Source organism: Copidosoma floridanum, unplaced genomic scaffold (assembly GCF_036245765.1).
Source record: "Copidosoma floridanum isolate Cflo_tuat_1 unplaced genomic scaffold, Cflo_Japanese_pri ptg000030l, whole genome shotgun sequence".
Taxonomy (NCBI): domain Eukaryota; kingdom Metazoa; phylum Arthropoda; class Insecta; order Hymenoptera; family Encyrtidae; genus Copidosoma; species Copidosoma floridanum.
Window position 1 is genome coordinate 2,724,394 of NW_028321907.1, and position 16,170 is coordinate 2,740,563.

Consider the following 16,170-nt stretch of genomic DNA (forward strand, 5'->3'; position numbering starts at 1 on the left):
AGAATCGATAGGAGCAGGTATAGTTTATTCAGTGCCCCGACGATTGAAATCTCACGATCGAGCGAGAGATCGAGGTATATACGTACACGTGATAATATAACACCCACGGGGGGTGGCGAGAGCTCTCTCTCTCTCTCGAGTGCACCAGCTCGGAGGTACGTGCCCGAGTACGCGTGTGTTATATATATGTACACCGAGGAGGGGAGCGCGGTGTCTGCTCGTGCGTCCATATACCTATCGCGGTCAGGGGAAGAGAGAGAGAGTGGCACTTTTGGTCCTTGGTACGTGCGGCCCTCTTCGGAAGCTTTTCAAGGGGGCGCGCCGAGATTGAGCTTTTAAAACCGAATCGGGGAGCCGTACGACTCGATCTTTTTTTTTCTTTTTCCTTCTCGCGTGTGTAAACTTCAAAAGTACAATTCACGATTTAGTGGCCAAATCCTCGGGTACTTAAGCGAAGGATAAATCGTAGGCGTGTATGCACTTTGGTGACAAGTAAATATCCATACCCTCCTCCCCCTCAACTGTTCGTAAAGGGAGTTGTAAGAACTCAAATCGCAAATTACGTGAAGTGAACGGCGCTTGCGAGTCGGGCGGGTAAAATTAATTCATCGCGTGCACGTTGGGCTTGTAACTTTTGAGATGCGACGGGATGGATGTACACAAGTATCGAAAACAGCCGCGAGCGAGCGTCAGCTCTAACTTTGGGCTCTATACTGCAAAGATATATATCCATCCAATGCAAGTTCCCCCCCCCTCCGGGACTCGTGTATACGTCTGTTTATCGGTAAAGTCGAGTTTCGTCGGATATACCAAGCCAAAAGTGGATTTCACTCCGAGATGCGATTGTACGCAAGGGGGTACAGGTGTACAGGGTCCGAAAAGGATGCTTCATTGATTATTTGAATTCGTTTCGCTACCCCCGTCAATTCCATAATACACATAGTCCACGAGCCGATACAACTACTACAAGAGCGACCGATTAAAATCTCATCCAAAGTATGATCGGATGATGGGGAGGTAATTCGGCCTCGATCGAGTCGGGCTTGATTTTATTCCTCCGGAAACGGATTTAAAACGAGCGCCCGAGTATTGCGAGGGTCGACGCGATTTATATCATCGATGGGAAATGCGTGTGTACGAAATGGGGCTGTATCGATTCGGCACCCCCCCACCCTCGTATTTGTCACTCACGGCAATAAAACTAATTTGTCGCTCCACCCGCGCTCAACGAGGGAGACACTCGAGTTTTCGACCCCACCACGCTTGTTTAAAATATATACCGCGGCGTACAGTCCTCGGTGCGGGAAGATAAGACTCTCTCTCTCTCTCGCTTGGTGAGCTGCCATTCGGGTGTTTCACCCTTGGCATGAATAAATACGTTTTCAATCAATCAATCCTTTCCTACATATGTATGTATACTCACATGCACGTATCCGAGGGTTCAAATTAACTCGTCGGTCAATCAGCAGTTCTGGGCCGCAGATAGGTCGGGGGGGGGGGTGTTGGGGAGGGATGAACTCTCGGCATTTGATTTCGGGGCTCAGCCTCTCCCCCCCTCGAGGGTTTCCCGGTTAACTACAGCGCTCGCTCGAGCTGATGGAGATACCCGTGTAGGGGTGTAAAACAGCGGCCCGAGGGGGGGGGAGGCTCGATATGTAATTTTGCCTGACCTACATTCGCACTCCCGGGCTGTAATCATTGGCTGCAAATTTTTATCTCGTTCCCTCTTATTTGCACCGAGATCGATTGAACCGATCGCTTGACTCTTCCCTCTCTCATGCTAAGGAGGGTGGATGACTTTAAATTGCCAAATATCGCGTTTTTTTGCAGCCCACTGTTAATTGGATGGATGTATATATTGTATGTGAAGGTACAGGTGGAGGATGGTAATTTGTAATTATTGGACCCCGCATCTCTCGGGTGGGTTTATTGGAATATCGGATGGATCCCCCTGGGGAGGTCGGGGCAATCGATAAGCACTGGACGATTTTGTTGCGGTATCACGGTTTTTTATGCGTGCAAATTTTCTAGTACCGTATACTCGGCGGTTTTTTCGTTTGTTTTAATTTGCTCCATAACAAAAACGCAAGATACACACAAGCAGCTTTAATTATATCATCTGCAATCGTTTTTTTTAACTGGATGAAGAAAAAAAATCTTTTTTCCCTACAGCAATGGGCCAATAGTATATAAATAAGCGAGGGAAGAACATTTACAAGACGATATTATTTAACAACACGCGTTTCCGACTCGGGCGAGCTACGTATGTACTGCTCAGAGAGAGAGAACTATCTCTTTCGTGCAATATAGATATATAGGGTAAGCGTAAAACGTGCAAGCACCAGCAAAGTGTGTACGTATACAACCGACCAAACTGCGTTCCTCGGCTCTCCGCAGCTTATACGAGCTCGCGTTCTCCTTCGGTCGGCATCTGAAGCAATTGTTTCTGCCTTTGAGCGGCTCTCCTCCGGACCGTTATATACTCTCCGTGCAGCTTTTCTCGCTGCTCCGTTTCCTTTGTCGAGAGCTTTTCTTCCTTTCTTTTTCTCTGTTTTTTTTCCCCGCTTTTTCTTTTGTTTGACTGCAAAGCTATTATTTCCATGGATATCGGTATGAATGCTAAGAAAGAACTCGCAGAGGCGTTACAACCTCGTTACCCGCAAACGGTGTTTTCCCCGGGATGAAGTTTAATACTATAAGGATTCAATCCACGTTACAGTGCATATACGGAGGAGATTTGCCGAGTTTAATTTTTTTAATCCGGACCAAAGGCGTCCATTATATGCACGTACGCGTGCGGGATGACCTGTTTTCCACGTAGCTCTGCTCCATACATGGTCTCTTGAGCCTCGTCACAAGTTTGAAAAACAAGGAGGACAGGAGGTGGCGCGTGCGTCATTCCACAGCGAGCGTGTTAATCCTCCCCGGCTTTTGCTATTTTGTTTGTTTCTCCCGGGGAAAATTTCCAAGGGATTTCACGTATACATACCCACCCACGGAAGAGCCGGACTATCCCGCGCCGGTCGGATTAAAAACGCGAGAAAAATGGGATCCGCCCCTGCTTTTCATCATTTTTCAGCCGGGCGACGTTGAGCAATGGACCACTTTTGCTTCTTCTGTTCCTCCCCGGGAGAAAGTGCCCAAGAGCGTGTAATTATGAAAAGTATTTGTTGAGCCTTAAACCCAACCCCCTCCCTCCGACAGCTGGCTTCTTCGCTCCGGCAAAGGGAATATATATTGCCCGCGACGTCGGGGCAGTTTACTCGTTGCCCTTATTTTTTTTTTTTTTTTTTTTTTTTTTTTTTTTTTTTTGTGCACCCCCTGCTCGTCGATTTATCACGTAACCTCCAGCAGTAGCCGCGGAGAGAAAGTGTCTCTACGTAGAGGGAGGCTTTCTCTTTCGAAGCCCAAATCATCTCGAGCGAAGCGATGGAAAACTTTGTTCAGCGATGAAACTCCTTGAAAGTGAAAAAAACTCGGCCACCGACTCCGTTTGTCCGTTCATTATTCACGAGTACAGAGAACGGACTAATTGAGCAACCCTCCCGGAAAAGCTCAACCGAAAGCTTACTTCCGCAAAAAAAAAAAAAAAAAAAAAAAAAACTCACTTTCGCCAGTGGAAATATAATAATGTACTGCACTTTGAAGAAAAAAAAAACGAAGGGTTTCTCGCGACTGGCAAGTCTTGACTCCCCGTGGCGGACAATACAATACTCTCTCGGTGTATATCTCCACCCGAAGCGTCATTAAACAGAGATATTGCGGCTTATCGCGCCAACTTTCCGTATTATTTACCCACCTCTGTTTCCGCGTCGGGAGGATATTGCGAGTATAGGTTTTTGCTCGACCTTCTCTTTTGCATGTATATATACATATATACATACCCTGCATTGCTCAAAGGTTGACGTTCTCTCGCGATGGTGGTTTTGTTTACTTTCTCGTGGTTGGCGCCGGCTAAGGGTGTCCGGGGAGGAGCCTGCCTGTCTCTTTTTCCTTGCACCCTCGCTCCGCGCCTTTACACGCGCTTGTTTCCAGCTGCCTCGAGGCATCGGCGAGCCGTACCTGGCGCCACCCCCTCGAAGACAAAGTGAATCTCGGACGAGCGCATTAAAAGTTTAAAACACCCCATCGATCCTGCTTTCCTGCGCGCTTGGAATATATACACACATACATGTATATCAGGCTGGCCCGGGTCTTTTCTTTGGATTCTAATTATCCCGAGGGAGACCCCATATATATTGTACAGTGCGGCCTGGGAGGGGATGAAAAAACCGAGCTTTGCAGTGCGGACGAGAGGGAGCTTGCGGATGAATTTTTGATCGGATAGTACGGTGATTTCAAGTACACCGGCACTTCGCTTTGTTTCGGGATGACCGTCGTCACTTGGAGTAAAAAGTTATTCATAACTCGTGGGAATGATTTTCGAGCTCGGAAAAGTCAATCCAGTCTCAGGTTGCAAAGGCGTCTTTATCCCTCGGCTCGTTTTCAAATCAAATGGAGACTCAACAACAACACAAACATACCATGCACGTATAAGGACTAGCGGGCGTGTTAATAATAAGTAATCAAGCGCTGAAAAGGGGAGCGTCGACTGCCGAGAGGCTGCTCCGAATGGAAGAGCTGGGTTCTTCGTTCTAATGGTTATACGTATAGTTATTTTTATTTTTTATTTATTTTTTTTTTATTTACCAGTGAATAAAAATGTGTTCATCATCTGTAAAAAAAAAGCTCAAGTCAATTATTTTAGATTTTAGTTTTTTACTTTCAGATTTTAGTAATAATTGCATTCGACGAGATTAGCTTGTTTGCTGACTGGTAATGAATTTCCAGATTGGATATCGGATTTTTTTTTTTTTTTTGCTTTTCGAGTTTTTCCGTTTCCCGGAATTATTTTATACTTGGGTACCTCTAGTTCAGAGCATTTTATTAAAAATTGTCATTATTAATACCAAGATAGTAACAAAGTGGGTTGAAAATAATCATTTTGTAATTTTAATTTGGGACATTGTTCATATTTAAAAACAACATATACCTCATTTAACTTTCCTACACAATATTTATCAAAGCACATAACACAATCGTTAAATTTAATAATCTATGGTTTTTTTTTGTTTATATCTCGCTAAGGCACGATATTAAATGCTCCATGTCCTTAAGGTTGGTAAAAATAGCATCATCACTTTTACCTTCAATTTTCATGAAAAAGATTTGCTTTTTCACTTCATTTTCCACTCAATGTAATTGTTTTGACGAGTGTTCTCTATTACCTCCGTGCGAGGCTCGTTGGTTAAATGACCCTGTTCTATCTTTTCTGATTGTTCAATCAATTGCTTCTCTATATCATCTTATCAGCAATACCACCACTTAACAAGAAACGAGCTCACAAATCCATTAACGTCGCGCATTCGATGATAATGAACTTCACTGTTCGTCCGAACAAAGCATCAACTTAGCAACGTAATTTTTTTTCGGATGTACAAATAATAAAAAACTGGAAGGGAGAGTATGCCGCGACTGGTGCTATGTGCCGTGCTGCGTAGTGGGATTAGTTCACATTGAGCGACGTGCGAAGACAAGAGAGGGATAAAGGGAACGATCTCTCTCGCGTTGCTGTGAATACTGTGTCTACCTCGTTGAGTTTTATTTCCAGGACGATCTTCCTCGGCCAAGCATCCGAACAAAAAATAGAAAAATGAAGTCAGTGCTGATTTTTGCTGTCGCCTACTCGTGCCTTTTTATGTTCGAGGGTAAGGGCATCTCATGTTTTATAGTTTTTTCCCATTATCGTGCTTCGGGCTTTTTTTTATCGAGCATCTAAAATTATTAGCGTATAAGTAAATGCGGTTTAATAATTAAACATCAGCACTTGAAAGATAATTTGTTCCTCCAAACTAGGCCGAATTAGTTGATCACAAAATACAAGAGCCTAGTCAATTTATCTTATTATTTATTTTACAAGGGCATTTTTTTTAAACAATGTAACCGTTACAATAAATTTCAACTTTATTTTTTGACTAATAATTTTTTCACGCTCAAAAACAAACGTATATTTTATCAAATTAATTTAGCAGCCATTAATAACAATCTACTTTTTTGTCTTTTATTATTGTTCATGACCCAACATGACAAATAATATTCATCGTAATTTACGTCATTACCTACTTAGCCTCAGAATTTAAACTTGTCTTATGAAATAATGACCATGACCATGAAGTGTCACAATGTCAGTGATTTCTTTTATATTTTTGTATAATGTATCACTAGGCATATCTCATATTTATGCTTGTTTTATATGATAATGTTTATTAAACCTTGGCATTAATACATTTGTTTTCATCATCATCATCATCATCTCTCTTTGAAAAATTTGTTTATCTACAAGGTGTCCCTAAAACGTTTAAAACATCGTGACATGTATTTAATTACCTTAATAACCTATTAAATATTTTTGTGAAATCGATACTTTTAGGAGCTGATTCTCGTTACCTAATGCCCTACGACAGCAATACCAGTAGGAAGCAGGTGTACTTTGTGAGTGTTGTGAAGCCGTATACAGCGATGTACAATTATCGCAATGAGATCACAACAGAAACATGCTCCGGTAAAATAATAGACAAACACCACGTTATTACCACCGAATTTTGTATTCACGAGTTTCCAGTGGAGTGGCTTCGAGTACGCCCTGATTATCCACATGAGGATTACGTGATCGATACAGCAATCTATGATGTCGCAGACTCCATTTATCCCAAGCATGAATATCTTACGAGCAATAATTATTACGTTAACAGGAATGTTTTTCAAATTTTGAAGGTAAGAATATTTTTGCTGCCCACGTGTGTAGGCATGACAATGATGCATCACGTAATTCATACTATATTTTTGTCCACGTAGAATCTTATTAATGAAGAAAATGTAAAATTTCAGATTTCAGGAAGTTTTGACTTGGTTGACAAGAGAAACAGTCGAAATATATTCCTTCCCAAGTATGACATCAATGTTCATACCACAACAGTAATATTCGAGTACTCTGGTGCATCGATTGTAATAATGAAAGGAAAGAAATGTGTAGCCAAAATAAAGATAATGTAACAAGAAAATCTAGTAGAACCAATTTCATTTCAATAGAATTTAATTGGCTCTTTAGAAGAAAAAAAACAAGTCGAGTGTCGCCAGAATTTTTTTATTTTCCTAATTGCACCTACTTTTGTACATACCTAAGATAAAAACTATTAACTTCGGAAAAAGGAGATCATATAAGAGGCAAAGAGTCTCAAATTACACTAGTAGATCTGTTATCTAATCATAAAAATCATCATTAGAGGAGCAATCATTAACACTGAAAATGGCCTAATGGCTTAGCACTTGACTGATAATTTATAAAATGATAAGAAAATCGACTGTCAGGTTATCGACCTTTTCAAAATAAATTGTCACAGTGTTCAAATTAAGAGAATCGTTTCAACTGTTAGACTTTGTATAATTAGTTTTTTCCGGATATTTCTCAACTTGGTAATTTAAAAAAAAAATTATTCCAATTCAAATTCTCGTGAAATGTATGTTACTCATTGCCTAAAGCAATTATTGAGTTTCTCTCTGCTTCGTGTTAATTAATTTTACCGTGAACGTCCATACATACATAACTTTTTTTTTTGGTTTACTATTTCTCATGAAAACCAAACGAAGTACTCGTTCGAAAAAATGTTCCTCTCCACCTCCATTGCACAATCAAAAATGAAATTCGATAAAATACCAATTTGTTTCAAACGGCGTGTTTTTTTTTCAGACCAACTGAATCCTAAAATTATATATTTTTGCGTTGCACGTTCGTTTAACGAAAGCGTATAAATGTACCGATCGAATCGGGCGTGTAAATATGAAATATATTTTTCCTTCGGTATACAGGCATTGTATATACAGTTCAACGCCTGTCACGTAACAAAAGATCTCATTTTTCTTATTCTTCTTCACAACAATTATTCCAAGTCGCCTTCATTTACCGCAAATTACTCTCGTTAAATGCTCAATTTTGTTCCATCGGCCCGCACCGGTAAATTTTTACCAGCAGCGATTTCACCGAACTAGTACCAGGCACGCGTGTATAGGCTTTGATCCCTTTGACGATGAAACGAGAGAAGAGGGTCGAGCATCGCGTGTATAGTATCCTCTCACACACAGCTCGGTATCGGTAGAGCGCGCGTGGGCCTGGGATTCGCAACCACTCGAAACGATCCTCCTCTCCTCTTACTCCTCGGAAGTAAATCGGTACACGCGTATATAAAAGGGGTATTAATTGAGCGGGACGTAATATCGATGCCACTCCTCGGAAAAAACGACCCCCCCCCACTGGTTTCCTTCACATCGTTCGCACGCGAGGTTTTTTTTCCCTCCATCCCATCCGATTGAGCCTCGAACTGATTATCGCTGCTTTTGACGAACCGATTTTTCCTCCTCCACACAGCGGCCTGCACCATTAAAGAGCAAAAACTCAGTATTTACAGCGTGCACACGTGTGGGGGTATAATTATTATTCGGTGCAACTAACGAGGCTTGAGCTTGCAGCCGTATACCTACTACACACTCATACAAAGCGTATGGTACAAGAGACGGGGGATGTTGCTCGAGTGAGTTTTGCACGAGAAAATTCGAAAAAGTCAAGTGCCTCGAGATAAAAAGGGAGTACCCAGCCATGGAAACGTGTACCGCTGTTTAAAAAAATTGTACGAAAAAAGGAAACCCAATGGGTTTATAAGTATAGAAGGGGTGGGGGGGGGGCAATTATTCCTCGCACCACGGGGGATGTATTCATCCCGGAGGAATTTCCAGCCTCACGATGGAGGTCATTATCTCTCGAGCGAGCCGGCGACTGACTGTGCCCGTATCGATTCCCCCCCCCCCGACCCTCTTTCTTCCGTTCGTCCCGTATACGCAGGAAGGGCCCTTTATCTCGCGGACTTCCCCCTCCCCCCCCCGGAAAGATTTTTCAATGGAATCGCGCTAACCGTTACTATGTGCCCATTATAACGTCTTGGCTCCCTCTCGGTGTACGGGTAGTTGTAGAGCTTCGTCGGGGCCGATATTACGGCGCACTCGCTGGTTATACAGTCCCGGGTCTTTTCCTTCGGGATGAAGGAGCTCCGACGCGACAGATTTCATTTTCTAGATAAAGCCACGGGGGTATCGATCGGCCCCGCGAGCTCGGCTCCCTTTGAGATGCTTCGCTGTAAATTTCGAGATCGGGCTTGTATTTACACATCAAGTGTGGGTGTTTTTGCAACGAGGGGACCGACATTTCGATAAAAACTGGGTATTTGACGAACAGAAAAAAAAAATATATATATATACATATGGGGAAAACCTTGTTTAGTATCTTTTCAACTTCCGTTGGTTTGTGATTTTAAGGAAATTGGCGTGTATGGAGAGAGCTGGTATTTCATGTAACCTACGTCAAAATTTTTTTTTTTTTCTTTCCACCCAAGAGAGTTTGTTTGGTTTAGTTGGCTTGTTTTCGACGGATATGCTTTTTTATGAAATTGGTAAAGTGGCCTCCGCATTTTTTTTCCTCCAAGGGGTTGTATGTTTTTACTGTACGTACCAAGTGTGATCCATACAGATAAACACCCACATTCAATTTCAGTACTTTCGAAGATTGTAGAGACGGTGTTGACAATTCAACGAAAAAACCCTCCAGTTGATGTGAAAAAAGGTGAATTTGCTTTAAAAATTAACGCTCCAGCCAGAGTCAAAGGCCTTTCCGATACCCGTACGTAAATATATGCAACCCTAGGCACGTGCTGGCGACAATTCACAATCGAGGTGGCCGCGCAAACGGCAGGATGAGTTGAAAATTGTAGCTGACGCGCGACTTGGCGAGGAAAATTACAGGCCTCGCGCTTTTACACTATATAGCTGTGGGTGGGGTGGTCTCAAGCGCGACACGCGTATAAAAATTTTAAACTTTGTGCGCGCGCGTTTTACGAGACCATATACATGCGGGAGCCCCGGAAAATCTTATTAGAGGCCCCCTGCCACCGCGGTACACCCCCTCGATCGCTCGCCCTTTTATTTTTCCGCGACTACATACGAGCTGTATCGGAAAAATCGTACCGAGTAATCCCATCAACCGTACGGGTGAATCGCGCCTCCCCCACCCTGTAATTTTTTCCTCCGCGGCCACACACGCGGCAAATGCTAAGCTGCGCAAAATACTTTGTGACTTTAAAAATTACTCCCCTAGGCACCTTTTTTTTCGCACATAATTGTTTTTGCGACTCAACAACGTTTGATGAGTCGCAAAAGCTTGGCGCTCCAATTAGCTCGCTCTCGTGCCTGGGCTCAAAGGGAATATATAAGAGTGTGCCGCTCCCACTTTACGAACGACAAAGACGTGAGGGGGAGGGGGGAGTAATTAAACAATAATTCAATCAACTTTCACGCCAGCGAAATTACGCTTACATTATCACTACGCGCTCGGGTGGTCATCGCGAGTTTTCCGCGTAATACAAATTAATCGACGAACGTATACCAATTTTTTTCAACAGAAGGGGGGAGAAAAGCACATGAGGCTTTTCGGTGGTGCACCCGAAACAGGAGTAAGAAACGAGTAGCGGTGGGTTTGGCAAATTCGGGGGAAAAAAAAGAAAAATCGAGAGTCATCAGACGGCAGGCGAGAGCCCTCATTTAAATACAAAGGCGATAATTGCAGAGTCGCGCGGCAGTGGGGGGGGGGAACGAGGGAAAGAAAGAAAGAGAGCAAGAGCCATTGCACGTGTTCCCCCTCGTATTAACGTCTTGTACTTTTGGTACACTAAATATAGACACAGTGGCGCGCGAGCCCCTGCATGCGATAGCGCGGAAACGTGAGCTAGAATCTCGAGAGAATAATTACGGACGGCAGCGCCATGGTCGTGGTGGTGTATATAGGTAGGGTATAAGTATGTACACGAGAGCAAGCGGCCACGGCAACGAGAACGGAATGAGAGAAGTAGGCAGGTGAAGGACCAGCGAGGGATGCGGGGGTGAGCGTGGAAAAAGTGGCGAGCGCAAACGAGTGACAATCCGTGCGCGAGGCAAGAACACGTCAATTTCGTGCTCCACGCTCCGTGAGAGAGAGAGAGACCTCGTAGTCGTGCTCTATGGGGAAAAACACGGAAGCACGAGGCTCGTTATTATCATTTTTTTTTTTTTTTCTTCTTCTCTCTTCCCTCGCAGCTACCTTCGTTATTTTGCATTTCTCGCGGAGGATCAATTTTTTCTCATTACCTACTCCTCGTTTTTTTCTTTTCTTTTTTTTTTTGCCCCCCACAACAACAACAACAGCAACCACAGAGTATAGAGTCGGGGTTCCACTGTTGTTTCTCCTCTCGCGTGGAGGGTCCATTGTCCCGTGATAAATCAGGAAGAGAAAAGAGGATATCGACCCTTGGTTTATTTTTAGCCCATCGGCAATTCGATTATGCTCGTTAGCGCCCCGGCAGGCATCTGCCCCCGGATTAACTTTGAATACGGCCCGAGAGTGCCGGGGTGTATAAATTTCCACGGGGCCGAACTTTCAAACTACCCCCCTCCCCCGGCTGCTATTGGCGAGAGGGGAAGGATGCCCACGTGCGGGTGCCATTCTTTGCGGCTTTGTTCAATATTACAGGGGCATTGTCCGAATTTCTCTCTTTTCTTTTTCGGCAAAGTTTCACGAGCAATCGTATCGCTCGCTTTTTATTGGCCTCGCGTGTTTGATGCAACGTCCCGCGTCGGAGGGAAGTACATGGAAATGAAGCATCATAAAAGCGCCAGGAAGGAACCCTTGGCAGATAAAGAAAAAAAAAAAAAAAAACAGTCGCGTCGAGCGGATAAATCAGCGCCCCTGGAACATTGTCTCCTGTGCTCGTATCGAGTGTGCACGCTGTTTTTTTTCCAGAGCTCTCTTTTATCGGACCGCGATTGAATTTTTCATGGATAGTTGCCTGACGGATATTGATCATACAAACTTTTGTCGTCCATACAGTACATAAGGTTCCCCCCCGGGGGTTGCGTGACAAGAGTACTCACATTGTTGGTCCTCGGGAGTGCGGCTCGCATCTTCGCTTCGTGAGTGATGTCTCAGTGGTAGGGGGGCCGTGGTCGACAGCAACAACAAAAACAACAGCAACGATGCACCACCGGCCTTGAGGAAAATTCGATATTCACCGGGGCCCCAGCCGCGAGAGCACCGGCATTCTTGAGCCGCGAGTAAAAATAGACCAAGTTGGACCAGCGCGAGAAGCTTCCCCCCTTGGAACGGCTCGCGCGCGTTTTCGGTGGAAAACTGACGCGAGATCGCCGAAGGGAGTGAAGGACCTCTGGCGCGCGCGAAGCACGGAGGGCACGCAGGCGCGATCTACTGATCCTGTACCGAAGAAGACACCTCCTCCGCGTCGCAGCATCCACTGGTTTGGGGGCACGTACAGCCGCCGGTGGCGCGAAATCACGAGCGCCCCCTACCAGCGAGCCGGCGCTTATTTTCAAGCCCCCCCCTCCTCCCTGCCATGCGCGCTGCTTTCAATCCTAGCTATATATTTCGAGCTTCGGGTTTGTATATGCGTTGCTAGAGGGGCTGCTCACCCTGCCCCTATCGCGCTTCGCAATCACTCACTCGCCCCCCCCCCTCTCTCTTGCCCTCCGTGATCTCTCGCCTCCTGCACATACGTACACACGCGTGTCGCAAGCTCTCGCAGTTTATCCCCCGTCCTCTGTACTTACTCGCGGTTTTTGTTATCTTGATTCTGAGGGTCTATATACATTATGTCTTCCGTGCCAGTTGTGCTGCGATGTATACGTACACACGTCACTGTATATGCGTAATGGGTGTCGCAAAGTTTTGAACAAAGTGCTCTTGATTGAGCCAGCAAGTTGCCAACCGAGAGCTGTATTGGATTTTATGTGCCCACGGCTGTCTTTGTGTCAACATATGTATATATATGTATATATGTATTATTGATTGATCTCTTGAAAGATTTCTTTCAACTGTTGCGAGGTACCCCGTCTTCCCTTTTTTTTTCTCTCCGAGGTTGGTAATAAAGCGATACCCTGCACACACGCTTTCAAAGTTTCGCTCATGGTATACCTGTCACTGATTGTGAGATCAGTGAAAAATTAGATGTACGAAGAGTGTGGGTGCTTACTTCGAGATTAATGAATTGCCGTAAAATTTTACCAAAAAATTATTAATCGTTATTTACAATTTTAGTGAAAAACCACAACTGTATCGACTAATGTATTGTATAACAACCATAATATATAGGTCCGACGACAGATTTACATTACATTTACACGTATGAGACAAGTCATGTCTTGTTACATTCTACACATATGTCGTTACTTATTTCATCACTATTGTCGATTGAGATCGTACGTATGAAATAAATCAAATATAAATTTTTATCAACTGTAGTACATCAATATTGTTGCTTATGCTTAGATTTCAATTATACATTTTAAATATGTACTTTTTTTCTCATCGCATTGATTCAACACTTGTATCAATTTTTTTTTTTTTTTTTTCTGTTATGTTCCACAGTCCGCTCTTAAGAGGAATTCTCTTATCCTTCACAATGTCAAATTATGATAATGAATCCAAATAAAGCCGGTCTTGGATTGCTTACTTTTTTAAATTTAATCTTTTAGGTCAAGATTTTGATTTTATTGACAACTTCTCATAAATCATATCATTAAAATATGTTTGACATAGTGAATTACGAATTCAACATAAAGTATTTATAGCATCCGTTAATTTATGGTACGTTATTATACAACCAATCACACCCCGGATTTCTTATACGTGACCCATATTTTTTCATTTGAAAAACTTTAACAATATTGTGCCATAAAAATTATCAATAAGTTGAGTTGATTTGTCCAAGAGAAAAAAGAGAGGAGCCAAATGGAAACGCCTCTTTGAAAGTATTGAGTAAATGGTAAATTAGTAAAAATTCAAAGTGTACATCGTACTATTAGATTTACTCTCTCAATACAACTGATGAAACCGATACGAAACTGTATTTTATGTTTATAGATTAAAGAAATTACACAATTCTCAACCATGTTCTTTTATTTAGAATACAGTTGCATGTTTGAATTTAAAATCTTGAACTTCTTGATAACACTTTGAAAATGACATCTGTTACGTAAGTAATATATATAGCTGGTACATTCGTTACCATAGTAAGAAATGTATCGATACAGGTAAATAAAATGACAAGTTTTTAAGCCAATCCGCTGCACCATACGTACAAAAATGTTCTACTTAGTTAAAAGCAGTTTTTATCGCTTATCTCTTCATAGATTGATTTTTTAGTTAATCCTAACTAATGTTTTATTAAATCATTCAATCAAACTTAAGTTTCTTGAACAATAATATTTACTTATAAAAATCTATTTTTAAACCCACTATTAGGTACAAATTTGATATGATTTCAGATTAATTTAATTTATTCAGCTGTTAGCGAGAAGTACATGAGATTATATTTACGTAGCCATTAGTTTTTATCGAAAATTATGTTTGTTGTCGAACACAAGTGTTCAGTTAAAATTTGTATCATCTAAATTTACAAATTCAATATTAAATCATAATTAATTACCGTGATGTACGACCAATAATTTAAGCCCGAACTTATCTCAAATAACTTTTACATTTCTAACACTTTCAAGAAAGAGAATCGAACATGAGCGTTTAATGGGTAACGGAAAATTATCCTGAAGCTATGGGTAGCACATTGTAGTCTCTCATAATCGAAAGAGCAGATAGTATGTACGTCTATTAATGTTTATTTATTTTAAAAAAAATATATACGACAAATGTGTGACACGTTTCAATGTCTGAAAAATTGCAGGTATTTCGTTTAATACTAAAATGTTAGCCCAGTGACGTTTCTGATCCATTCCAGGTGAAAATCAACTCTCGTGTACTTGCCGGGAAAATAGTTGTTCAAGCAGCCAACTCCTGAGGACACGATACCCACGAGTTTACCACTCAGCACAGCTGGACCACCCGAATCGCCCTCGCAAGCGTCACTATGGCCGTCCCCCGCGCAAAACACACTATCAAAAATCGGACGATCAATTTCAGCGTAGTGCTTTCGACATTCCGTTTTGTTTACCACTGGAACCAATGCCGCCCTCATACTTCTTCGATCAAACTTGTACATTGGCTGCGAATGAACAAAAAACATTAGTCAATTGTTGTTTGTTGATCGCTCAAATTGATAACCCACCAATTGTTTGCCATATCCGGATATTATCAAAACATCGTGAGCTTCCGGTTCTGTAGTCGACAATGCAATATCTCTTTGTTTGTCATCGAATTTAATACTCCTTTCCAACTGCAATCAATTATTTAACTTTTAATGTAACACAGTTACTTCTCGTAATATATTGTTACGCCAAGGCTTACTTTGATCAAACCAATGTCATGTTCATAAGTGACTTCGCTGTAGTCTGGGTGTGGAATGGCACTTTCAATGCGTCTCGGTACACCTTCTCTCGTGGCATCTGAGCCGGTTCGCACGTGATAAATCTCAATATTCAAACTAAAATGTGAATGTATTAAATACCCCATGGATAACACAAAAACGTATTTCTGGTTAGAATTTTTGGAATATAAACAGTTTTTCATAATGTTTCAGACTCACAATAAACAATGAGCTGCTGTAAGCAACCAGCGTTCATTGATAATTGATGCACCACAAAAAGTAACATTTTCTTCATTCGCTACAAGTTGAGCCTGAAATTGTTAACAAAACGAAACAAATTTAGAATATGCCAGCAGTATCGCACAGGCATTAAGTTTTCAATATAATATAAAATTTTCTCACTTGATATGGTATCACATTTATATCAAACGTATGCCCTCCAGCGATGGGTGATATCATTCTTTTCGTTACTAAAAAAGTTTATTAAATTTAATTCATTTTTGTCTCAATTAAAAAAAAAACAATAATAATAATAATAATAATACAACTTACAAATCCGCTCGCAAGTGCCAAATGAGACGAGGAGAGCGCAAACGAGTAACTTCATCGTAAATTTTCTAAGAATGAAAATACTTTAAAACTTACAAAACCATTTTATAGTATTCAAAAACTTTTTTATTTATACAATTGCCACTTGAAATTAAATTATGCATTCAATTAATTTGTT

At 42.0% G+C, this 16,170-nt stretch overlaps 2 protein-coding genes across 2 annotated transcripts in view; both read right to left on the minus strand.

Moving 5' to 3' along the window:
* LOC106641320 (cell adhesion molecule Dscam2) overlaps positions 1-12,306 on the minus strand; it is a 94,453-nt gene extending 82,147 nt beyond the window's left edge. Inside the window, exon 1 of the mRNA XM_089596154.1 lies at positions 12,046-12,306. The gene's annotated coding sequence lies outside the window, so the exon portion shown is untranslated. The remainder of the gene's footprint in view (positions 1-12,045) is intronic.
* Positions 12,307-14,879: 2,573 nt separating this feature from the next.
* LOC106641216 (trypsin 3A1-like) lies at positions 14,880-15,902 on the minus strand. Its single transcript, XM_014355552.2, has 5 exons — positions 15,846-15,902; positions 15,663-15,754; positions 15,425-15,560; positions 15,246-15,353; positions 14,880-15,182 (listed from the first exon to the last, which is right to left on the minus strand). Exons 1-5 carry the CDS (start codon positions 15,900-15,902, stop codon positions 14,880-14,882), a joined length of 696 nt encoding a protein of 231 aa, XP_014211038.2.
* Between the last annotated feature and the right edge of the window lie 268 nt (positions 15,903-16,170).